Source organism: Leucopleurus acutus, assembly GCF_964270905.1.
Source record: "Leucopleurus acutus genome assembly, chromosome: 10".
NCBI lineage: Eukaryota > Metazoa > Chordata > Mammalia > Artiodactyla > Delphinidae > Leucopleurus > Leucopleurus acutus.
In genome coordinates, this window is record NC_139153.1 from 103434240 (window position 1) to 103458253 (window position 24014).

At 52.5% G+C, this 24014-nt stretch overlaps 1 protein-coding gene across 2 annotated transcripts; it reads left to right on the forward strand.

Annotated features, from left to right (window-relative positions):
* Window positions 1-204: 204 nt before the first annotated feature.
* LOC309967587 (serpin B6-like) lies at window positions 205-12527 on the forward strand. Of its 2 annotated transcripts, none has more exons than XM_082848368.1 (7): window positions 205-285; window positions 5961-6135; window positions 8043-8192; window positions 8922-9039; window positions 10188-10330; window positions 11678-11833; window positions 12046-12527. In XM_082848368.1, the coding sequence occupies exons 2-7, from the start codon at window positions 5971-5973 to the stop codon at window positions 12448-12450; spliced, it is 1137 nt and encodes a 378-aa protein (XP_082704494.1). In that variant the 5' UTR covers window positions 205-285; window positions 5961-5970; the 3' UTR covers window positions 12451-12527. The 2 variants fall into 2 exon arrangements, with proteins under 2 accessions (XP_082704494.1, XP_082704493.1); XM_082848367.1 differs by lacking the exon at window positions 205-285 and adding an exon at window positions 291-399.
* Window positions 12528-24014: the final 11487 nt, after the last annotated feature.

A 24014-nucleotide genomic window follows, 5' to 3' on the forward strand; every position in this document is an offset into this window, starting at 1 on the left:
TGGAGCCCCGCGCGGCCCCGCCCCGCCCCGCCCCTCCCGCGCGGCCGCGCCTCCTGGCCGCGGTATTTGGGGCCCCCGGGGCCGTTGTCACCTCCGCTGCCGCCCCGCCCGCTCCGGCCGCGCGCCCGGTGAGTGTCCGGGGCGCTCGGGCCCTGGCGTTGGGCCTGCGCGCGAGGCGGGGAGGCGGGCGGGCGGCCGGGTCGTGACCGCTGAGGACCGGAGGGGTGGACGGGGGCGCGGGTCCAGCTGGGGTTCCCTTTCGGATCCGGCGGAAGTGACGGCGTGGTGAGTGTGGCGGCCGCCGCCGCCCGGGACGCAGAGGACCCTCGGTCTCGCGCACGCTCTCATGGGGGCGGCGCCGAGCCTCCCCGGGGGCCACTCCGGGCCCCGCGCGCACAGGTGACCCCCCGCGGGCGGGCGCCGCAGGGCGCCGGGCGTTGGGAGCCCGGGCGTGGGTGGGGCTGGGGCCCGAGAGAAGCCCGGGTGGCTGCCCAGGCGGCCCGGCTGCCCAGCGGTCTCCCGCCCACCGGGTGGCCGGCGCTCAGGCGCTTTCGGGGGCCTCAGTGAGGACCGTTCCGGATCCTGGCACGTGTGTTGTTTGTTAAACTCGCTGCAGGCACGGTGTTGCAAGGTTCGGCATCTTCAGGGCTAAGAGGACCACCGGGGAGAGGTTTTAGTCATACCTGGGGTTGCGCGTGCTGGGTGAGGTCGGCTCTTCAGTTGCTTTCTTCCCCTTACCCCCCCCCCCCCCCCCCGCCATAAAGCTCAGTTTTGAGGGAGAGAGTATGGAAAATTAGTCCTCACATGCCGCCAGGAATACGCGGGTGCTGGGGGAAGCTGGGTCAGCGTTGGCACGGCCCCTCCCGGCCCAGCTGGTGTACCTTACGGCCGAGTGGGGAGGGGGAGTGTGCAAAGTAGCCTCTGGACTGAGGTCCTGTGGCTGCGTGGCCGAGACTCAGAGATGTGCCCCGGCATCAGCAGGAAGGGCTGTGGTTCTCAGGGTTCTCGGCGTGTCCGGCTCTTCCCCACCGCGCGTGAGTGCCTGCATCCCCGGCTTTAGGCCACCCCAGAGAAGGACCACAGTTTTAGTCATACTTGGTCATGTAAGCTGAGTATTTAAAAGCAATATATGAGGCCAGTTCCAATCCACGGCATTTTGTTACAGTTGAGCTTATTGTGGGTAGCTCCAGCCAGCAACCATAGAGTGAAATTAGAGTGAATGGAATCACCATTCTTTTCTGTTTATACAAAGAGTGGCCTCCATCGCACCCAGTGTTTGTCGTTAGACCCCAGGGAAGCCACACACCTTACACTGCCAAGCTTGCTGGACCTGAGATCAGGCCTGGACATCAGCAGAGAGAAAGGAACGTGTAGTTCTACCACCGTTTATTGAATATACCCGCTTGTGCCTCACAGTAAACCTGTAAAGTGGAAGGAATCATCCCGTTTATGTATTAGGCAACACACACACACACACACACACACACACTGCCCCAGAGACCAGGTGGGGACCAAGCAGGAGCCCAGGTCTCCATTAAACCAATCTTTAATAGTAAATCCTCTAGGAAATTAAGGCATCCTAATCCAAGAAGACAAGAAGCACAATTAAATAGTGACACCTTAAAAAATTATTAAGATTTGATCAGTTGAATTAAACCAATTACGTACATTAACTGCCGAAGGTTACTGATGGTGCCACGGGGAAAAAATGGTGCCAAAGGTAGATTGGTTAGACTTGTTTTACACACACACACACACACACACACACACACACACGGCATAGTTCATTAATGAAACCTTAATGCTGGTTTTTATGTTCATGATTAAATATATTTTAAAAGGCATATTGTTATTGAAGCTGTAAATAATTTGGAAATAGATGATGAATTTAGCAAGTGTGTGTGTGCATGTGTGTATACGAAGGACACTCTTGGCTGTCTTATCTACGGAAGCTAAAATGTAGGGGCTCGGAAAGCTGTTGATAGGTGTTGTGTTTGCTGTGTGATCCTGTGAAATGTGTATCGTTGTTACTGGCATGTGCATTGAATGGAGAAGAGCTATCCCTCCATATAAAAACCCCACTAGATTGTCTATAATTTTCTTTGATATCTGGAGTGTCTTCGTGGTAAACTGTTTGAATTTGGTCCTATTTTTCTTTATTTTTTAGGATTAATACCTCTTTAATCTTTTTATGATTATTGTTAAGGATTTCTATATTATCGCAAAGTGATATGAGAATCAGTTTATGATTATGTGGCAGGTTATTATCAAACAGACAAGAAGGATCTTGATAAATGGGACTCGGAGTTTGGACGTTTATTTCACAATTAACAGAGGAACCGGGTAGTGGGCGAAGAAATGGCTTTTAATGTTTTTCTCTTGCTCACAAAAATAGTTTGTGGGTTTGTGACCATGTGGTTAGCATCTTCCTTTCATAAAACCCTGCTAAAACGACAATGAAGGAACCTTGTGAAGCATGAAAAACACAAGGACAGAGAAGGGAGAGAGGAGACAGAGAGTGGACAAGAGAGGTCAGAGGTTTCGGAGGAGGGAAGTGACCAGGGGAGGGGCTGAGTGCCGAGGAGGGGAAACAGACCAGAAGGGGCGGACAGGCTCAACGTTGGGGCCCGAGCGCCAGCAAAGGCAGGGGTGGAGTGCAGGGCTGCAAATGGGGCCTGGGTAGAAAGCGTGTCCACAGACTGATGTGACCCCCGCAGGCCATCTACTCTGCAGCGGACAGCCACCCTCCCTGCCTTACCCAGAGCCCAGTAGGAGAGCAGGTCTCACCCCGGCAGGATCTGATGCGCAAACTCAGGGACCCCCAGGCATCGGACTGAGAGGAGGGGATTATGGGTCCCGCAGAACCCCCAGCCCCTCCCCTGCCTGCAGCCAGACCGGGGGCGCCTCCATTTGCTGGTTGCCCAGTAAAGAAAGCTACTGAGCCCTGTGTCGCACACATCCTGCCATGTGAGCAGATTCCAACCGCGTTTTGTGTTTCCCTCTTAAATATGACTGACATCCCAGGATTGTCAAGCATTTGTGGAAAGCCTGTGTGTGAAAGAGGCCCAAATAATATAAACACCAGCACAATAGCAGAAGACCCCAGGAGAAGAGAGACGATACAGGGCGCAGAAGACAACACCACAGACCGTGATTGACGTTCTCCAGGGAACTGGCGGGGGGGAGGCAGTAAAGAAGGAACAGCAGAGAACAAGGAGTCTTTAGGAATTAAAGATACGATGGCTGAGACTGGAAAAAATCAGTAGAAAGATTGCAAGAGAAAATCATGAGTATCTTCCAGAAAATGGAACAAAACGTCATTGTGATGGAAAATGCAAGGGAGGGGGGTAGAGGAGAGCAGAGCTCTCTACTGCACGCAGAGAGCAGAGAGGAGCCGTGCGATCCCAAGTGCCCGACAGATATCACCTGTGCCTGCCACTCGTGCAGGTACGAGGCCCAGAAAAAGAGAACAGTCGGTCTGCAGGGAACTGACAAGTGCCTTAAAAGTTCCCAGAGAGGGACTTCCCTGGCAGTCCAGCGGTTAAGACTCTGCACTTCCAATGCAGGGGGCCCAGGTTCGATCCCTGGTTGGGGAGCTAAGATCCCACATACCTCACGGTGTGGCCAAAAAGTGGGGAAAAAAAAAAGTTCAGTTCCCAGAGAGGAACGGAAATTTTCTTGATTTGCTAGACTGAAAGGGCCCACCAAGTGCACGGCAAAATGAGTGAACGGGGCCCATCGATGGAGGCTGCCAAACTGGCAATCATATGGGATGGTAGGATAAAGACATTTTCAGACATGCGAGAAGTCAGAATATGTGCATTCTGTCTTAGAAAGCTATTGGACGATTCGCTTCATCAAAGAAGGGAGTAAACCGTGAAGCAGGAAGACGTTGGGCCCAAAGGAGTGTCTGGGGGCTCAGCAGTGCTCAGGCTGAAGAGCAGTGAGTGCACAGTGGAACCGTGGGGAGGGCGTGGCTGGCAGACAGTGGGATCCACTCATCGGTACAACCGAATAGGAGGCTGGGACCACTGCAGCCCGGGTGGGCGTCTCTGAGTCCAGCTGTGTTTGAGGAAAGTCGGGGGCGGGGTGGTGGAGGAAAAGGTGACGTGCTGTCTCCCCTTCACAGCGCGGTGTGTGAGGGGCTTGGGAGGAAGCATCTGCCCAGCTTCGCCGCAGCAGCACCAAGACTCACGCGCTCCTTGAGGAGTCAAGGGTTCGGTTTTGTGCTTTACAACTTTTCCATGAAGCCAAGAGAGGGCCTGACACTTGGTGTCTTTGGACTGGGAAAAAAATTCAAAATGGATGTAAGACCTTGTTGTTGCTGTAAAGGGAGGGTGTTGGAGATCAACATCTCAAAATAAAGTAGATTAAAGAGAAGCCCCCACTTGTGACGATTTGAGCACCAAGAAGAAAACAGACATCGACTCATTGAAATACCTCGTTTGTAAAAGATCATGAGTCTATTAATAAGCTCAGGTGAGGCAAACAAGGTGAGCTTAAAAAGGCACACGAGAGCTTCAGTCCTGTTTCAGTATTTTGGGGTGGCCTGCCCCAACCCCATCAGAACACAGATTATCTGGTGTATCCCCTTCCTCATGGAGGGAGCGGAAATCAGGTAACTGACCCGGGGTGCCAGAGCTGGGGCTGTGAGCCTGGCCTCCGTGCCTTTCCCTCTCAGTCTCCTGCTTTGGTTTTCCCAGTTCAGTGTTGAAGACCAGAGCTGCTTTCTGTGGAAGAACTATTGATCTTTCACCTCCAGTTCCCTTCACACAATACACAGAAGTACACTGATTTCTCCGCGGCCCCAGTAGATGCCGTGGGCTGGCCAGGCCAGTGCTTTCCTGCGGGGGTGGGGGTGGGGGGGGGTGGCGGCGATGAGGGCAGGTGTGCTTTTCGAGATCAGTGACAGAAGTCAGAGCCTGAAACAGGTTTGCTGGACGTTACCAGAGACAGGGTGCTTTGTTCATGGCGTCTCTCAGGCTGGCATTTCCGTTTGAATCAACACTCCTTCGACATCTGAGGGAGAAATGCGTGCAGATGGCAAAATAGAGTCTTGGGTGGGTGGGGAGGGGGCTCGTGGGACATCTCCTTGGCCAGGTGACCTTGCAGCAGACCTAACACACACAGGGCCCTACAGCCCTGTCCTTCCTCAGTTCATGGAGGGCCCTGGGGCTGCAGCGTCTCCTGGTAGACTGGCCGTCTTGGTGGCCCTGTCCCCAGGCCAGAGGATGACCTGTGCGGTGTGTGTATGTTGGGGGCGGGGGGGCCTGAGTCGTGACGTCTGACTGCATAAGGGATGCTGAAGGCGGTGCTTCTTGTGTGAGTCCCCAAGTGCCCTCGTCCAGAGCCGGGCAAGGAGGGCCTGGGCCTGGGGGGCAGCAAGGGCCTGGGGACAGGGCCTTTGATTTGGGCCTTGGCACAAGCTGAGGCCGCATAGAAGGAGCACTGGACGTCAGAGGTGTTTGTTTTTAAGGCTTTCGTGCCTCTTTGTATGTGATGTGATCTGTCTTTTACCTTAAGGCTTCAGGTTACCCTAAATGGGGGCCTTGCTCCCGCATTACAGAAACGTTCAACCATCTTTTCTTGTGTAACTGTGTCGTTGGATTATCATTTTGAATGACTTCTAAATTATGAAATGATACATATAGGCCCTTAAACACACCAGACAATACAGAAATGAAAGCAAAGGCGAATAGCTCCTTCCCCGATCCCGCCCCCAGCAGGTACCCAGGATGGGGGCCCTCCCGCTCCCTCGCTGTGCTATCAGCGTCACTGTTCACTAAGTGTTAGAAACCCACAAAATAATGCTGAGGGCCCCCGCAAGAGACATCGAGTTTTGTGCCTGTACCTATTTGCTCGCTGAACCAGTGTCAGTGGTAACTTTTAACAGCAGAGTGAGACACGGCCGACGCGTAGCCTAGATTTACGCGACGCTGATTTTAAATCCATCGTTTCAGACTCGCCGCCATGGATGCTCTGTTGGAAGCGAACGGCACGTTTGCCTTGACCCTTCTGAAACATCTGGGTGAAGACAGCTCGCAAAATGTGTTTATCTCACCCATCAGCATCTCCTCTGCCCTGGCCATGGTCCTCATGGGGGCACAGGGAGACACCGCGGCCCAGATGTCCCAGGTACGTACCTGAAACCAGTTCCGGGCGATGGCAAATGCTGTTACTTTCTCAGTTGAGTTGGTCCTCCGTGTTTCAAATCCCAAAGGCCTTGCTCTTGACACATAACCCCTCTGTGCTGCCCCGTCCCCTGGGCCTCCCACACCATGTCTCTTTGGCAGGTGGCCGGGCCTTCCTGACAGCTCAGTACCTGACTTCCAGGAGGAGCTAGTGCTCATCCAGCCTCTGCTCTGATGCGCGGGCCAAGGCCCGGCTGGCGAGGCCAGCCCTGCAGTGAAGCCCAGACCAGCCCGAGGCAGGCTGCGCGGGGCATGAAGGTCCAGCTCCTGCGGCCACCGATGGCAGCCATAGTGTGTCCTCTGGCCCCGCCCAGCATTCACAGCCCGCCCAAGGCCCAGGGTCTCATCCCTTCTTGGGGCCGGGCTTGGGCTCCAAGTCCAGGAGGAACAGGGCTGTTGAGGCTCCTGGGTGCAGAGCTCTGCGAACTAAAGGCCGCCCCACTCCTGGCACACCCTGGAGAGACGGGGAGGGATCACCCTGCGCCGTGGGGAGGTGCCAGCGTGCTCAGGCTGACGAGGCCCACACTGAGTGGCCTAGGCAGGAGCCGTTTCCTTCCTCACAGCTCTGGAGGCTGGGTGTCTGGGATCCAGGCTGCTTCTGAACCGTGTGGGTCTCTAACAGCAGCTTAAATTCTGCTTCCCTGAGCAGGGGCACGGGCACAAGCTCGTGAGGCAGGGCTCCGTTGGGCTGGGGGACGATGTCCTGAAGCCCGTTGTCTGGCTGAGAGGCTCTCGGGGCCCTGCCTCAATCTCCAAGGTTTAACCAAGTGTCCTGATCCTGCCCGAGGCCTGTGCTTTGCGTTTGACCTTTGCCCTGAGGCCACCACTTACTTTCAGAATCATTTGCTGGCTGGAGAGGCTGGGAGGGAGAAGCATTCTCTCTTTCCACCCAGCAAGTCCTGGGTTGCAAATATTTCCTTCAATTCTGCTTGACAAAGAAATAGCTCCCTCTTCAGCTCGTCTTTCTCTTCCCTCACGCTTTCCCAGGCGGCTACCGACGCCGCATTCTTCCCGGGCATCTCCTTACGATTCCCCGGGGAGAGGGCCAGCCTTCCCGCGGCTGCAGGTGGCAGTGGTGTCCGCACTGTCCTCCCAGCCTCGGCCAGCTGCTGGGTCCAAAGCCAGCACCCACGTTCTAGCTTTGTGTTACAGGAGAACCATGCCTGGACGGCTGCCTGGACCTTCTATGGCTGCAAAAGAAACAGCCCCGCAGCTGAGTGGCTGCGAATGACGACGGTAGCTTTTCAGCCTCTGGCCTGGCCCCATGGTGCCCGCTGGGCTCACTCGTGATCTAGGAAGGGCCCTGGTGCTGGCTGTTGGCTGGGGCCTCCGTCCTCCCACAAGGAGCTCTCCCCGAGCAGTGTCAGCTCCCCAGGGCTGTCCGCGACGCCCCCAACGGGTAGCGGGGACTTTCCTAGACCGTAAGGGCTGGGGGACGAGACAGCGAACGTGGAGCTGCCGGGCCGTTTTCGGCCCAGGCCTGGAAGAGTCACCTCTGCTGTGTTCTGCTGGTCAGAGCACGTCCCAGGGCCAGCCCAGACCCGAGGACGTGGCGTGTGTGTGCGGAGACGGGAGGCCTGGCGGGCAGCCTTGTCTGCAGACAGACCACAGGAGTGGGCGCACGGAACTGAGCTTGCAAAGGGCCATTTCCGCTCCTGCCGTCACTGCTCGGACTCCCTGCGGGAGGGAGGCCGGGTGGCTTCCAGGAAGCATTGTGTCTTTAACTGGGTGAATCTCGTTTTAAGCTGCAGTGAGGGTCAGTGTGGCCCTTGGGCTGACTTTAGTGTTGCATCCATTTCCTGTGGTCAGGGCACACGGAAGTTGTGTATTTTTATCTGTTTTTGATTTCAGGCACTTTCTCTAAGCAGAAGCAGCGGCGGAGGTGGAGACGTCCACCAGGGTTTCCAGAACCTCCTCGCCGAAGTTAACAGGACCGGCACACAGTACTTGCTCAGAACCGCCAACAGGCTCTTTGGAGAGAAGACTTATGATTTCCTCCCAGTAAGTCATACTCGCTGCTTTTACTAAGAAGGTAGAGACCAAGGCGGCGGGGAGGTGGCTGGGGGGACCTTGTGGTGCAGCAGAGGGCCCGTGGGCTGAGACACACACGGGTGGGGTGACGCAGGACCCCGCGCACTGCCGTCCGCGATGGCAGCCACTGGACACGCAGCTACTTATGTCCCAGTGTCGTTAATTCAGTGCAGGTGAAGTGAAGGATTCAGTCCCCCAGTGGCACCGGCTGCAGTTCAGGTGCCCGTAGCCGCAGGTGGCGCCCTTCTGAACGGTGTGGATTTAACACCTCACCACGAGCGCTGAGGAAGTGGTGGCGTGGGGTGCAGGTTTCCCATGTTACTGTGGGACAACGGGCCCTGGTTCACGGCCGGCGGTTCCGAAACACCGAGGGAGCAGTGGCCCTCACCACGGTAGGAGCCCGCTGGGCACGGCCGTGGCCCTGCAGTTGCTGCGTCTCAGTGTCAGCGTCCTGACCTCGCTGGTGCGGCGTCCATGGCATTTATTTGGCATCTAGACCATGACTTTTCTTAGTTTGTATTTATTATTAAATGGAGCTGAAGACTGAGAAAGGATTTGAGGTTAATTCCTCGCGTTCATTTGTACATTCCTATGTAAACCATAAAATTATCAACGTTCTGATTTGGGGTGGTGAGGAAGTAGGCTCTTGGCGTTGATTGTTTTTGTAGCCACGCGACTATGTTGCTCTGTGTCTCCTAGTCTTTCAAAGATTCCTGCCGCAAGTTCTACCAAGCGGAGATGGAAGAGCTGGACTTTATCAGCGCTGCGGAGGAATCCAGGAAACACATAAACACCTGGGTGGCCCAAAGGACAGAAGGTGAAGATACGTTGTTATTTCTGCTTTCCTGCTATTTTCTAATTAATTTTATTGGAGTAGAGTTGATTTACAGCGTGGTGGTAGTTTCAGGGGTACAGCAAAGCGAATCAGTTATACCTATACATAGATCCACTCTTTTTTAGATTCTTTTCCCATATAGGTCATTACAGAGTATTCAGTCGAGTTCCCTGTGCTGTACAGGAGATGTTTTCATAGTATTTTTATTAATCTTATTGTCAGTTCCTTCACAAGAGCATCAAATGTAAACAGGAATGATTTTTTCTCTGAATAACTGTAAACTTTAAAAATCTACTTTTGAAATACAGTCAGTGTCTAATTATTTTCTCTAGCGTTTTCCCTCTCCTCATCAATGTTTGGTGCACCTCTTCCAGAACAATCTTTTTTTTTTTTTTTTTTGCGGTACGCGGGCCTCTCACTGTTGTGGCCCCTCCCGCCGCGGAGCACAGGCTCCGGACGCGCAGGCTCAGCGGCCATGGCTCACGGGCCCAGCCGCTCCACGGCACGTGGGATCTTCCCAGACCGGGGCACGAACCCGTGTCCCCTGCATCGGCAGGCGGACTCTCAACCACTGCGCCACCAGGGAAGCCCCAGAACAGTCTTCACTTTAATTTTGTTGTTGTCGTTGTTAATGTTAATATAATCTTTATCTTCACAAATAGTGTAAAGAAAAATTTGGTTGCGGGTCTCAAGCTGCCTGCCTGTCCATCACCGCTTATGCTCTGCGGGTGACTAAGTGTCATTGCAGGACACTTGGTTAAGTCCTCAGCCACCTGCGGCTCTTAATTTAAATGTTCTCCACACAAGCTACAGCCTCTCACCTTCAGGACAATCCCTGAAGCGCAGGCATCCAACATTCCTTTCTCTCCCCCTGGGAATTATCCTGCACATATTACTTGGTTCATTTTTATGTTTTATTCAACCGGTGGTGTTTTTCTGACCAGAGCTTTAAAAGCTTTTGTCGCTGCCTTTGTTTTAGGGGCCAGTCTCCCTGTACATGGTTGTTTGGAGGACGGCGAGCCCCTTGGTCTGTGCACTTGACCCCTCAAGAAGACGGCCCAGTGAATGTCGTCCCGATGCCTCCGTCAGGAAGCCCTTTAGCTAACTGGTTCTTTAATTCTTCTTTTCAGGAAACATTATAGACCTGCTGTCTCCAGGTTCAGTGGACTCCATGACTTCTCTGGTTCTCGTGAACGCCATCTACTTCAAAGGAAACTGGGAGAATCAGTTTAACAAACAGCACACCAAGGAAAGGCCGTTCAAAGTCAGCAAGGTGAATATGGGTATTTCGCAATAACAGAGGAGGTTCTTGGAAACAGTCCCTGTGTTCACATTGGTTTATAGAACGTGCGAGAAGGCTGACCTCAAGTAACTGGTGCTTCGTGTGGCCTTAGGCAGCCCAGCATCCGGTCTCCCAGCAAACCTGGGGCCTTCTTCTCGCCCTGCCCGCCCCCCGCACTGTGTCATCGAACGTGGTCCATGCTGCCGCTGGGCATTCTGTCTGTATCGCACATCCCACGGTGTAGCTCTCAGGCTGAGGGGCCTTCCTGGCTTCCCAGAACTTTTGAGATCAAGTTCAAACTCCAGACTATGGCATGTGAAGCTCTTTGTGGCCCTGGATCCTACCCATGTCTCTGTCTTCATTCTGTCAGTACCTGTATATCCCCCTTTCCTCTCCAGCGGCGTCTGGAAGCCCCCCTAGCAGTGCCCCCAGCCCGGTTTCTGTACCCCTCCTCTGAGCTCTCACAGAGAGCTGTGGCACCGATCTCCCGGGACCCCTCTAGCCCCTGTGCAAATGCAGGACCAGAGAGGTCACTTGGGAGTTGTCACGATGACCAGGGCTGGGCTGACAGCAGCGGGGGTGGGAAGCACAAGCTTTGTGTCTTAAAGGTGGAGCCAGGGCTTCCCTGGTGGCGCAGTGGTTGAGAGTCCGCCTGCCGATGCAGGGGACATGGGTTCGTGCCCCGGTCCGGGAGGATCCCACATGCCGCAGAGCGGCTGGGCCCGTGAGCCATGGCCGCTGAGCCTGCGCGTCCGGAGCCTGTGCTCCGCGGCGGGAGGGGCCGCAACAGTGAGAGGCCCGCGTACCGCAAAAAAAAAAAAAAAAAAAAAAAAAGTGGAGCCAGCGCGGTTTGTAATGAGTCAGATGTGAGTGTGAAGGACGGGGGCCAAGGACACTCCAGGGTTTTTGACCCCGGGATGAATGGTGTTGCCATCAGCCGAGATGGGGAAAATTATAGATGGAGCAGCCGTGGAGGGGAACACGAGGAGCCAGCGTGAGAGGTGACGCTGGAGGTTTCTGTTATGTCCAGATGCACGTGTTGAGTAGGCAGTAAAATTTATGCCTCTGGAGTATCGGGGGGAGGTCCCGGCCAGGAATATAAACGTGGGAATTCTGTTTAAAGTCACGGGACTGAGATCACCGCAGAAAAGCAGCACGAGGCCTGAGCCCTGGGTGCCCCAGGGTTTGGAGGCGGAAGCAGTGAAGGTGAGCTGGCAAGAGGGAGGGGACTGGTGTGGTGTCTGGAAGCCACCAAAGTGTTCCTGGGCCCAGAGGGGCCGGCTCTGCTGACTCGTCCAGTGTCTTGTTTCAACTTCTTGTTTATCCATTCCTTTACAGAATGTGGAGAAGCCTGTGCAAATGATGTTTAAGAAATCCACCTTTAAGATGACCTACATCGAAGAGATATCCACGAAGATTCTCGTGCTTCCCTACGTCGGCAGCGAGCTCAGTATGATCATCATGCTTCCCGATGAAAGCACCGATTTGAAAACGGTAACTAAGCGGTAACCGCGCCGTGGGGGAAGGGGGTCCCGTCTGAATCCCCGCCCGGCAGGCTCCCCGCCTCCCAGCAGGAACCCTTTCTGCAGCCAGCACAGCTCCCCTGGCCGCCCCCTCGAACCCACGGTGCGGTGCGTGTGGGCCACGGCAGACGGTCCCACTGAGCGTTGCTCTGGACCCGAAGCCCTTCTACTCACCTCTTCTAGGTGGAAAAGGAACTCACTTATGAGAAATTCGTCGAGTGGACGAGGCCGGACCTGCTGGATGAGGAGGAGGTGGAGGTATCCCTGCCCAGGTTTAAGCTGCGGGAGAGCTACGACCTGGAGGGCGTGCTCCGCGCCCTGGGCGTCACCGACGCCTTCGAGGGCGCCAGGGCCGACTTCTCCGCGATGTCGGCCCAGAGCAACCTGTGCCTGTCCCGGGTCGTGCACAAGGCCTTTGTGGAGGTCGACGAGCAGGGCACGGAGGCAGCCGCCGCCACCGCCGCAGTCCTGATGCTGCGCTGCGCCAGGATCACCCCCAGGTTCTGTGCCGACCACCCTTTCCTCTTCTTTATCCAGCACAGCAAGACCCGCGGGCTTCTGTTCTGCGGCCGGCTCAGCTGCCCGTGAGGAGGCGGCGGCCGCGGGCAGCCCCGCTGGGTCCTGCCGGCCCGCTTTCCCGGGTGCTCCGTGACGCGCCTGCGACCCAAAGTAGCCTTGGCGACAGTCCAGAAATAAAGGGGCTGATCGAGAAGGCCTGTGTCTGTGTGTTCGCATGTCCCGTGCCCCCTAGGACCTGCATTGCCATTCGGGGGAGGGCGGTCACGCCCGGCAAGTGCCCCTGCTCTGAGGGGCGCCCCTCGCCCTCCACGTCCAGGCCCTCAGGGAGCGCAGGCGCTTCCTCCCTCCTCTGCTCAGGGGCCCCTGTTTGCGAGAGAACAGAGGGAAGCAGAGGCTGCGGCAGCCACGGGGAGCAGGCTGCAGAGACCCTCAGCGGGGTTCTGTTCCAAGAACCCCGCTGTTGTGAGCCCTCCAGAAACCAGCATAGAGGTGGGGAGAGCCAGTGACCCAGACCCATGAGAAGTCAGTCCCATTTCCCACTGTGTCTGCACTTCGAGGGGTCTGCGGTCACAGACCTCTTCAGATGCACAGCCACCCACTTTCCCTGAAAATGCTTAATTGCCACCAGGGGCCAGAGACGAGCAGACAAGTCCTGTTCACAGTAGCGGAAGAGTTTGAGACCGCTTTACGGATACACGCCAGGTGACTTTCTATCCTGCTGCAAGTACTAGGGATAAAGAGGGGGCTAAGGTTTCTGCGGCCACTTGTGTTACCTGCTGGAGACGCGATCCCGGCTCTCAGCTGACGCTGTGGTTCAGGTGGAGAGCTGTGCCGTGTTCCAGGCGAGCCACCAGGCCTCCTCCGCTGCCCTGACTGCCATCATTAGGAGCTGGGCTCCCGCTAACATAACGATGCGATGCATATTTCATTCTGCCTCCAGTCTGCTTTCCCTGTTGAGCCCAAGCCAGCGACTTAGCCGTGGGGAGAGACAGACTGAGGAGACGTTGCCATTTTGAGTGGGATGTGTGAGAAGGGGAAGGGCCGTGTCGTCAGCGCCATCTCCCTGCCCCGCACAGCTCTGTTTGTACCTGCGGCGTGTAGCGCAGTGGTCTGACCATCCAGGTATCGAGGCATCTGTCCTTCCTTTCCCTGGATGAGAACCCTCGGGCCCATCAGCAGGAAGTTGTGAAAACGAACGCAGTGGTCCCGTCTGTCGCAGACCTATAATACAGGTAGACCTCTGCCAGGTGAAGTCCTAACTCGCGTGGAATAAACCATGTGCTGCTGCTCGAAGGGGCTCTTGGGTCCCGCTGAGTTGTTCCACTTTGTCTGTCGGTCAAATGGCCTTTGAAAAGTTATCCCCCAACGTATGATTTTAGTAAAAGGCACAGCCGCCTGAATAATGCTCCCACGTCTTTTATGAAATTCCACCAGAAGACAGTTCCATTACGTTGTGCAATGTTTCTTGTAAAGACCTAGAGAATAGAATCCTCCCGGGATTTAAGTCTGGGAAAGAGCTGGTCTCACCCCTTCACAAATGTTTACTGAGCAGCTGCTTAGCATTGACGATTTTATTTAATCCTCAGCAAGGAGTAAGCCCGGGGGGGTCTGAGGTCCAGGGGGCGTCAAGTAACTTGAACAAATTCTTGCAGCTGGCAAAGCGGTAGAGCCAAGGTCTCAGGCCAGTACTGACAGCTCCACATCTGACCTTCTTTCAGAGGGGCCACAGGACCACGGTCACAGAGGGGTCCAGGCAGGGGATTCGTGGAGGCCCAGGGCCTGTAGGCAGTGGCTGGACGCCAGAGCCTGGGTGGAAGGGGATGGAGGAGGGGGGCTTGTGCACAAGATGACCCTAATCTCACACTGACTAGTGGGCAGCACGGGGCCGGGGCCCCAGGACTTGCCTAGGGCATCCCTGCCAGGTGGGGACGGGGAACAGGGAGGGGTTGGGGAGTCCCGGGAAGGGCGGGCACAGGAGCTGGGGTTTGGGTGCCCCTGCAGAGGGCTCTGGGGTCTGTGCCCAGCTGGACTCCCTCACTGGGGTTTCTGAAGGCCTGTCCACAGTGACAGGACTGAGCATCGGGCCGTTGGGACCATCGCGAGCACTGATCCAAAATCCTCTTGGGTCCCGGGTGAGTAGAAAAGCTGCAAAAAAATTAAACAACTTTTTGAGGAAACTTCACACTGTTCTCCATAGTGGCTGCACCAATTTACACTCCCACCAACAGGGCAGGAGGGTTCCCTTCTCTCCACACCCTCTCCAGCATTTATTCCTTATAGACTGTTCGATGATGGCCATTGAGAGATGTACTTTTAAACCCCATCCACCCACTTTGCTGCACCCCTTCCCCACTTCCGGTAACCGCCAATCTGTGTATCCAGGAGCTTGGTGTTCTTTCTTTGTTTTTGTTATTTTAGATTCCACACGTAAGTGAGATCACACAGTATTTGTCTTTCTCTGTCTAATTTACTTCACTTAGCATAATGCTCTCAAAGCCTGTCTTGTTACAAATAGCGGGATTTCCTTCTTTATACGGCTAAGTAATATTCTATTGCATATGTACCACATTTTCTTTATCCATTCATCCATCTTGTTTCCATGTCTTGGCTATTATAAAAAATGCTGCAGTGAAGATAGGGGTGCAGATATCTTTTTGAGGCAGTAATTTCCTTTCCTTCAGATAAATACCCAGAAGTGGAATTGCTGGGTCATATGGTAGTTCTATTTTTAATTTTTTTGAGGAACCTCCATACTGTTTTCTATAGTGGCTGCACCAACTTACATTCCCACCAACAGTGCACAATGATTCCCCTTTCCCTATATCCTTGCCAATACTTGTTATTTCTTGTCTTTTTGATAATAGCCATTCTAAAGGTGTGGGGTGCTAGCTCACTGTGGTTTTGATTTGCGTTCCCTGATGATCCGTGATGCTGAGCACCTTTCCATGTCCCTATTGACCATCTGTGTGTCTTCTTTGGAAAAATGTCTATTGAGATCCTCTGCCCATTTTTTAATCAGGCTGTTTGTATTATTTTTTTTTTTGTAATTGAGTTGTGTAAGTTCTTCATACATTTTGAATATTAACCCCTTATGAAATATGTGATTTTCAAATATTTTTCTTCCATTCCATAGGTTGTCTTTTCATTTTTCTGGTGGTTTCTTTTGCTGTATGGAAACTTTTTAGTTTGATGTAGTCCCACTTGTTTATTTTTGGCTTTTGTTGCCTTTGCTTTTGGTGTCAGTTCCAAAAAATCATTGCCAAGACCAATGTCAAGGAGCTTACCACCTATGTTTTCTTCTAGGAGTTTTATAATTTCAGGTCTTAGGTTCAAGTCTTTAATCCATTTTAAGTTAATTTCTGGGTATGGTGTAAGGTAGTGGTCCAGTTTCCCCAACACCATTTATTAAAGAGACTATCCTTTCCCTATTGTATATTCTTGGCTCCTTTGTTGTAAGGGAACCATATATCTGTGGGTTTATTCCTGGGCTCTCTATTCTGTCCATTGATCTATGTGTCTGCTTTTATGCCAATGTTATACAGTTTTGATTACCACAGCTTTGTAATATAGCTTGAAATCAGAAAGTGTGATGACTCCGGCTCTGTTCTTCCTCAGGATTTGTTTGGCTATTCAGTGTCTTTCGTGGTTCCATACAAATTGAGGATTGTTTGTTCTTTTTCTGGGAGAAAGTGCCATTGGGATTTTGACAGGGATTGCATTGAATCTCTAGATTGCTGTGGGTAGTGTGGACATTTTAACCATATTAATTCTTCCAATCCATGAGCATGGAATGTGTTTTCATTTATGTGTCTTCTTCAGTTTCTTTCATCAGTTATAGTTTTCAGTGGACAGGTCTTTCACCTCTTTGGTGACATTTATTCCTAGGTATTTTATTCTTTATGATGCAATGGTAAATGGGACTGTTTTCTTACTTTCTCTTTCTGATAATCTGTTATTAGTGTTTAGTTCCATTCAGGGACCTTGCTGAGGACTGTAGCTTGGGAGACTGCCTCTCAGAAGCTTCGAGGGAATTTTTCTGAAGAGGGAGGGGAAGAGATGTTTTCTAAACAATTTTTGGCTACAGGGAATGCATGCAGCAAGCACACATCTTGGTGAAAGTCACGAAGAACAGATATTTCGAGCTAATGATTTTAGTGCTTTTCTCTGTGTGGGAAGATGCAGGAATCTGGGGTCATTACAATTCCTCCTGAGGTATGTGTCTATCTAGGGGGCCAGTTTTCCAAAGCACAGAGTGCCCACCCCGTTTTCCCCCTGAGCCCCTCTCAGGGTGCACGGTGGTGGGTCGGCCAGGGGTGCAGTGTCTGACGATTTAACCCTTGTAGACCTGGTGGGGAGCAAGCTCCCTGTTCTTTATTTGCACCTTCTCCCTGCAGCCCGCGGTCCCTAGGCTCCAGCACTGGTCTGCAGACAGGCTCCCAGCTGCTCTTCCTAAAACTCCAAAGTGCTCACCTCCAACTTGGTTTAAACTCTGCCTGGCCTTCCAGGTGGCAGATCAAAGGGCCTCGTTGGTGTCAGCACATCTCTTGCAGGAAACCATGCAGACTCCCTTCTGGCCACCCCAGGCCAGAAGACGCAGAGTGCTGGCTCCCTGGCAGCTTGTACTCACCTACCTGGCCTCACCGGGGGTCTGAGCTCCAGGTCAGGACCTATGGCATCTAGCTTTCATTTTCTTCCCCTTAAACATATAAGGAGAGCTCTACGTGTGCTCTTTATTCAAACTTCCCCACAAGTTTGTATTCTACATCTGTGAGTCTGTTTCTTTTTTTTTTTTTTTTGCTGTACACGGGCCTCTCACTATTGGGGCCTCTCCCGTCACGGAGCACAGGCTCCGGAAGCACAGGCTCAGCGGCCATGGCTCAGCGACCATGGCTCATGGGCCCAGCCGCTCCGCGGCATGTGGGACCTTCCCGGACCGGGGCACAAACCCGTGTCCCCTGCATCGGCAGGCGGACTCTCAACCACTGCGCCACCAGGGAAGCCCTGTTTCTCTTTTGTAACTAAGTTTGTGTCCTTTTTTAGATTCCACATGTAAGTGTGTCAACTGAAAAAATACGCACAACCTAAAAGTTGAGAGTTATGTTTTATTGGGCGGAAATGTTTAGGACTTAAGCCCGGGAGGCAGCATCTCAAGTAACCCTGGGAGAACTGCAAGGCAAGGAGAGACCAGACGTGGGCAACCGCGAGGGACTGACAGCAGTTAAAACGTGAAGCTGAGATGGACGGGATCCTGCAGCTCAGCCCCTTACCTGTTGGACAGGACGATCTCACATGTACGCGCACATATGCACACACACGGGCACACGCACGCACACACCGGCCCAGGTCTGTGCCTGCCTCATCCGGGTGGCAAGGCGCTCACGCTCAGGTAGGTCAATGCACATTCCGTCTGTGTCTCTGTCATCTCTATTTTGCTGAATCCTCTCCCTCTTTGGGTCTCTTCAGTTGCTGTCACACAGCTGGTGGGCCCAGTGCTTCCAGTTTGACTCTGCCTCTCTGGCCCCAGCCCTTTATTTCCTGAAGTATCTTCCAGTGTAAGGTGAGGTGGGAGTTCCCAGGGCCCTCAGGCCAGCCTTCCAGTTGCTGCAACACCCTCTCCCCAACCCCGACCAGGCCCCGCTCACCCCGAGCAGCCAGGGGCTCCAGAGAGGCTTAGTGCCCCGAGGACACCGAGGAGCTGACCGATTACTGGCGGGCGCAGCCGTGCAAACAGTGCCGCCATTGTGCTCTCTTGGTTGACATTTACACACACTTTTGTAAAACTTAAAACAATTTGCACTGGTTTGGGCTGCTGTTATATATTTAGAGAGTGGCCTTTACACTTTATTTTTCTAATGCGAGACACTCCCTCTCAAACTATTTTAGGAGGAAGCTTAAAATAAAACATTGAACAGCGGAGATGCTCTGGTTGAAACAGTTGTGCCCCAGCCCCCAGTCGTACCCGTCCAGCTCTGCTCTCCTCCCATGCGGCCCCCAGAGATGCAGAAGGCCCTCCCCAGGCTTAAAGGAGCAGTTCCAAAACTGCAGTGCCAAGCGCCTTGCTGTCCACGGGGAAACTAGAAGAAAGATCAGATGACGATCCATCTGCTTATGAAAACGAATCTATAACAGTACGGCAGTTCCTCAAAAAATTAAACACAGAAGTACCATGTGAGCCACAATTCCACTTCTGGGTATGTTCCCAGAAGAATTAAAAGCAGGGTCTTAAAGAGATATCTGGGGCTTCCCTGGTGATGCAGTGGTTGAGAATCCGCCTGCCGATGCAGGGGACGTGGGTTTCTGCCCCGGTCCGGGAAGATCCCACATGCCGCAGAGTGGCTGGGCCCGTGAGCCATGGCCGCTGAGCCTGCGCGTCCGGAGCCTGTGCTCTGCAATGAGAGGGGCCACAACAGTGAGAGGCCCGCGTACCACAAAAAAAAAAAAAAAAAAAAAAAAAGTAAAAGAGATATCTGTGCACCCGTGTTCATAGCAGCATTAGTTGCAAGAGCCAAGAGGTGGAAGCAACCCATGTGTCCTTCAAACGGTGAATGGGTTAGACAAAATGTAGTCTACACATACAGTGGAAACTCATTCAGCCTTAAGAAAGGAAGGTGAATCTGACACCGGCTGTAACGTGGATGAACCGTGAGGACATGATGCTCCGTGAACTAAGCCGGTCACAAAAGGACAAACACCGTGTGATTCCACCTATGTTAGTATGTAGAGTAGTCAAATCCAGAGACAGAAAGTCGAGGCTGGTTTCCAGGGTCTGGGGAAAGGGAAATGGGGAGTAAGTTTTTTTTTTTTAATAAATTTATTTATTTATTTTTGGCTGCATTGGGTCTTTGTTGCTGCGCGCAGGCTTTCTCTAGTTGCGGCGAGCGGGGGCTACTCTTCGTTGTGGTGCGCGGGCTTCTCATTGCGGTGGCTTCTCTTGCTGCAGAGCACGGGTTCTAGGCGCGTGGACTTCAGTAGTTGTGGCACGTGGGCTCAGTAGTTGTGGCATGTGGGCTTAGCTGCTCCGCGGCATGTGGGATCTTCCCGGACCGGGGCACGAACCCGTGTCCCCTGCATTGGCAGGCGGACTTTCAACCACTGCGCCACCAGAGAAGTCCCGGGAGTTAGTTTTTAATGAGGACAGATTTTAAGTTTTGCAGGATGGAAAGACTTCTGGAGAGGCTGGAGGTGATGGTTGCACAACACCGGGAATGTACCTAATGCTACAGTGTCTCAAACTGTGTACTTTCAATGGTTACGGTGATAACTTTTGTTATGTGTATTTTACCACAATCTAAAAAAATAAAAAATAAATGAATCTGTGTGTGATGATCCTTGTCTCTGGGTGAAGTTTCCAGTAACTTTGTTTTGCTTATCTTCTAAATTCCCAAGCGGGAACATGTATTTCTTACCTGGCTTTAAAACTATGAGCTAAAAATATGTCTCTGCATATAAAAAAGGATCAAATAATAGAGAAAAACAGCTTGTAGGTTTATGGGATTATGGGTGATTTGTCTCTTCATTTCCCAAAACGCCCTCAAAAGCAAGGTGACTCACGGAAACAGGAGGGCATTGATGAAATTCAATATTTTATCGAGCTGTAGCCCAGTCAAAAAAACACCTTACTCTTATTAAGTAAGGTTAATGGAAATAAACATTAGTGTTGGACTTACCGTAATTTGCTAAGCTTATAATAACCAAGAGTAAACTGTAATAACTTTTGAGTTAGTAACAAAGCTTCTTTCGGGGCACCTTCTCCCCTTTTCCTATTCTCCAGGGTACATACACAGATGGGTCCTTTGCTTCTTACCTGGGCGCATGCATCAGAGCTGCCAGGAGAGTGCTGGCGGCCGGACCCCGATCAGCACCTCTAGAGGAAGCGCCCTCCCCAGTGTTGCAGATTCGAGCTTGGCTTTTGTCATCCCTGCCAGGCGCCCCGGAGGCCACCCAGCCCAGTTTCAGCCCCTCGAGCAAAAAACGTATGTCTCTACGGGGTCCCCCAGATTCAAAGTAAAGTTTATCTTTTCCTTGTAGCCCCATTTTACGTTGGACTGGCTCAAACCTACCCTCCAGGTTTGGTGAAATCTGCCCAGCTGGTGACATGGGGATCAAAATGTAGTTTTTATTTGCAGAGAGCGATATTCTTTATTTGTAGAACACTGTTGATGATGATAACCCAGACACCAAAGTGAAGGCGAGCCAGCCACTCGTGGGTTTTATGTCATGGTTTGGGCTCTGGAATCACATGGCAGGTTCATTACTGACATCTCCCCGTAGCTAAAGCAGGGTCACCCCTGCACCGCCCCCAGTGTGTGCTTATAGGGGTCCAAGAGATGAGCATGTACGACGCTGGCACAGAGGAGTGCTATAAAGGGAAGGGGGTCTCCAGTCCACAGGTGTCCTGTTGCCCAGGGTCACCAGTCATGAGCCCAGGCAGCTAGGATTGGCTGCTTGTGAATGAACAGGTATATTAGTTTCCTGTAACAAATTACTGCAAACTTCCTGGCTGAAAACCACTGAAGTGTATCATCTTACAATCCTGGAGCTCAGACAGTCAGAACAGCCTCCTTCTGGGGGCTCCCGGGGACGAGAACCCATTTCCTTGCCTTCACTGGCTTTTAGAGGCTGCCTGATTTACTCACGTCACTCTGACCTTTCCTGCTGTCCTCACGTCTCCTTCTCTGCCTCTGACCCTCCTGCTTCTCTCTCATAAGGACTCCGTGACTGTATCAAGCCCCCCAGACAGTGCAGGACCATCTCCCGCTCTCCAGATCCTTGACCACATCCACAAAGCCCCTCTTGCCACGTAAGGTGACCCAGTCACAGGTTTGGGGGGTCAGGATGTGGACATCCTTGAGGGGCCCTTATTCTGCTGGCCACGCCCCGCGTCCACTGGCAGGGGTACTGATGGCCAGGCGACCACAGCAAAGCATGGCTCCAGACCTTTCCTGCTGGTCCTCAGGGTCACTGACGTGCCTGTGTGGCAGGCGAGTGCCGTCAGTTTCTGAAGAATGCTGGGTAGAGAGGACAACTCAGGAAACCTGTTTTCCCTGCCCCTGAGTCTCTCCTCCGCCCTGGCCGTGGTCTTCCTGGGAACAAACGGAGACAAGTCTGCCCAGATGGCCCAGAAGTGTGTACCCATCACACAGGAAGAACCAGGTATGTTTTTTCCTGTGATTCCATAGGGCTGATCTTTTCACACTTTCACACCAGCTCGTGAAAGCCAGTGGGGCCTGCAGGTGGCAGGAGGGGCACCGTGGTCATGAAGAAAGGGCAGCCTTGGGTGGAAAACTGAGCTGTGGAGGACAGGGCATTTCCCGGTGTCACGGGAGAAATCAAGTCACAAGTTACTTTCTCTGGACCAGAACCTCAATGTATTATATAGCAAATTGCATCTCTGATAAGGAAGGTAAGAGTACAATTCTGTTTCACAAAAAGGCCAAGGATTTCAACCTTGTTTTATTTTAAACTTTGGCTAAAAGTGTACTTAAAACTGAAATGCAGCTGTCCAAGTGAACTTTTTGAAAAATGGGTCATTTTTTGTGTGTGATTGTGCAATAGTGAAAGAAGAACACAACACAAACGGGACCTTACGTCTTCTGGAATTATTTAGGGGGAATATAGCTCATTGCTCTGAAGGGTTATGTGGCCTTATGTACAAAGGAAGTAGTGGATCCTACTTTAGGGAAGTGGTCCTTAGCGTCTTTCTGTTTCAGGTTTCTTTGACGATCTGGTAAAAGTGTCCTGGAACATTGCCATCTGTACAACGTTAATATAATTAATATATGATATATATAATTAATATGGAATATAATTAATAATAACAATAATATGGGGGGGGCACTCCCCCCTGAAGTGCATCCGTGGATCCCAGTCGGGCTTCCTTCCGGCTCGCTGGAGCACGTAGTCTCTGGGCTGGTGTGGGATCAGGGAGGGTGGGATCCAGGAACAACGTAAATTCTCGTTCTGACTTGACACATACTCACAGTCGGGTCTGGAGAACTTCTGTAAAATTGCTCGTGAAACATTTGCATTTTTATTCATGCTCTCTCCTGTATTCCCTGGGCCGTGGTAGATTCAATCCCAAAGGCTTGTTTTTTTCTCTCTCTCTCTCTGTCTCCTGCTATCAAGCTCTCCTGGCCTGAATAAGTCTGCTACACTGGGTCTCAGCTGGGGGCCACTCTCCCCCCTTGAAGGCAAGTGGCGATCTCCGGAGTCATTTTTGGTTGTCATAATTCAGGGAAGTGCAACTGGTATCTAGTGGGCGGATGCTAACCGGCCTGGTCTTGCAGAGGCAGCAGTGAGCGGCGGCGTGAGGCGAGACCTTGATTCCCTGCCCAGGAATTGAACCTGGGGAGCCTGGATGGAAACCAGGAATCCCAGCCACCAGACCCCCTGGCTCTTGCCCCAAGTGAAAAAGGCATTTCTCACGGAGGCAAAAACTGCAAAAACAGGTACAGAGTTTATTATTAAAGACATAGCACAACAACAGGTGGGAGAGCACACAGAGAAACAGTTTGTTTAGTTAAGACAGAAGCAGGGCAGGGATGCACACGGGGAGAGCAAGGGTGTGGGCGCCCCCTCTAGCGACGAGGACCCCAGTGAAGAGGCGGTGAAGTCATTCATATAGGTCGGTTCTTCCGGGTCTCTGTTCACCTTTGGCCAATCACCTGGTTTCTTTTTCCACACCTGCCCTGCCCTAGGACCCTCCCCAGCATGTGTGCCCAACTTTTTTCCAAGATGGGATTTCAGCCCAGAGGCCTATGGGACAGCCTTAGCATCACCTATTCTGGGGTGGTGCCCCCTCCTTTGTGACCCCCAAGGAGCCTTTCTGCACATGTGCAGTGTCTCCCTTGCCCCAAGGATGGGAATTATGTGACCTGTTGATCTATTACTCAAACAAGGGTTAGCCCCTCTCTGCTCCTGCCACGACTGCTATCTTAAGGCATCCACAGGAGACAGAGCCTGGCTACTTACCCTGTTTCTGTTGTTACTTCCATTTTGGAGAGCAAACAGGAGGCTGATTGTAAATGTCTAAGCTGGAGCCCATCTATCTCCTGTCTCAGGAAATGCAAACAGATGGCTAGTTGTGTCTGGCCTGAAGCCCACTTTTTCCTGCCCCATGAAATGTAAACGGGAGGCCAGTGGTAAATGCCTAGCATGGGGCCCATCTGTCTCCTTCCTCTGTCCTACAGTGCACAGGGCAGCCCCTTCAAGGAAGGGTCATCGGACCCCAAATATCAATAGTGCTGCTGTTGAGAAAGGCTGAGCTGGACAATTAAATCAATCCCCTATTCACGTAGGAACCCACCAAGTCTTCAGTACAGAGACCTGTTTGGAGGCTGCTCTTTGGGGGATTAGCGGGCGATGCTCAAAGCCGGTGGTGGTATTTTCTGTTAACAAAGGTGGAGACGGTCACCAAGGTCCCCATCATTTCTCAATGAAGTTAACAAACGCAACACGCAGCATTTTCTTAGAACTGCTGACTGGCTCTGTGAAGCAAGTACGTGGAGCTGCTGTCGGGAAGTAGTGTTCACACATTCCTGAAAAGGAAGACAAAGGAAGAGAAGAGAATGAAGCAATACTCTACTGCCTTAAGCATGTACTTGGAGACACACATCTGCAATTACAATTTTGAA

Excerpts from the sequence above, each read along its gene's own strand:
- LOC309967587 (XM_082848367.1), top strand. The coding sequence starts at position 347 with ATGGGGGCGGCGCCGAGCCTCCCCGGGGGCCACTCCGGGCCCCGCGCG. Across the intron at positions 9,040-10,187 it reads GGTGGCCCAAAGGACAGAAG|GAAACATTATAGACCTGCTG; the intron begins GTGAAGATACGT and ends TCTTCTTTTCAG. Across the intron at positions 11,834-12,045 it reads AAAGCACCGATTTGAAAACG|GTGGAAAAGGAACTCACTTA; the intron begins GTAACTAAGCGG and ends CACCTCTTCTAG.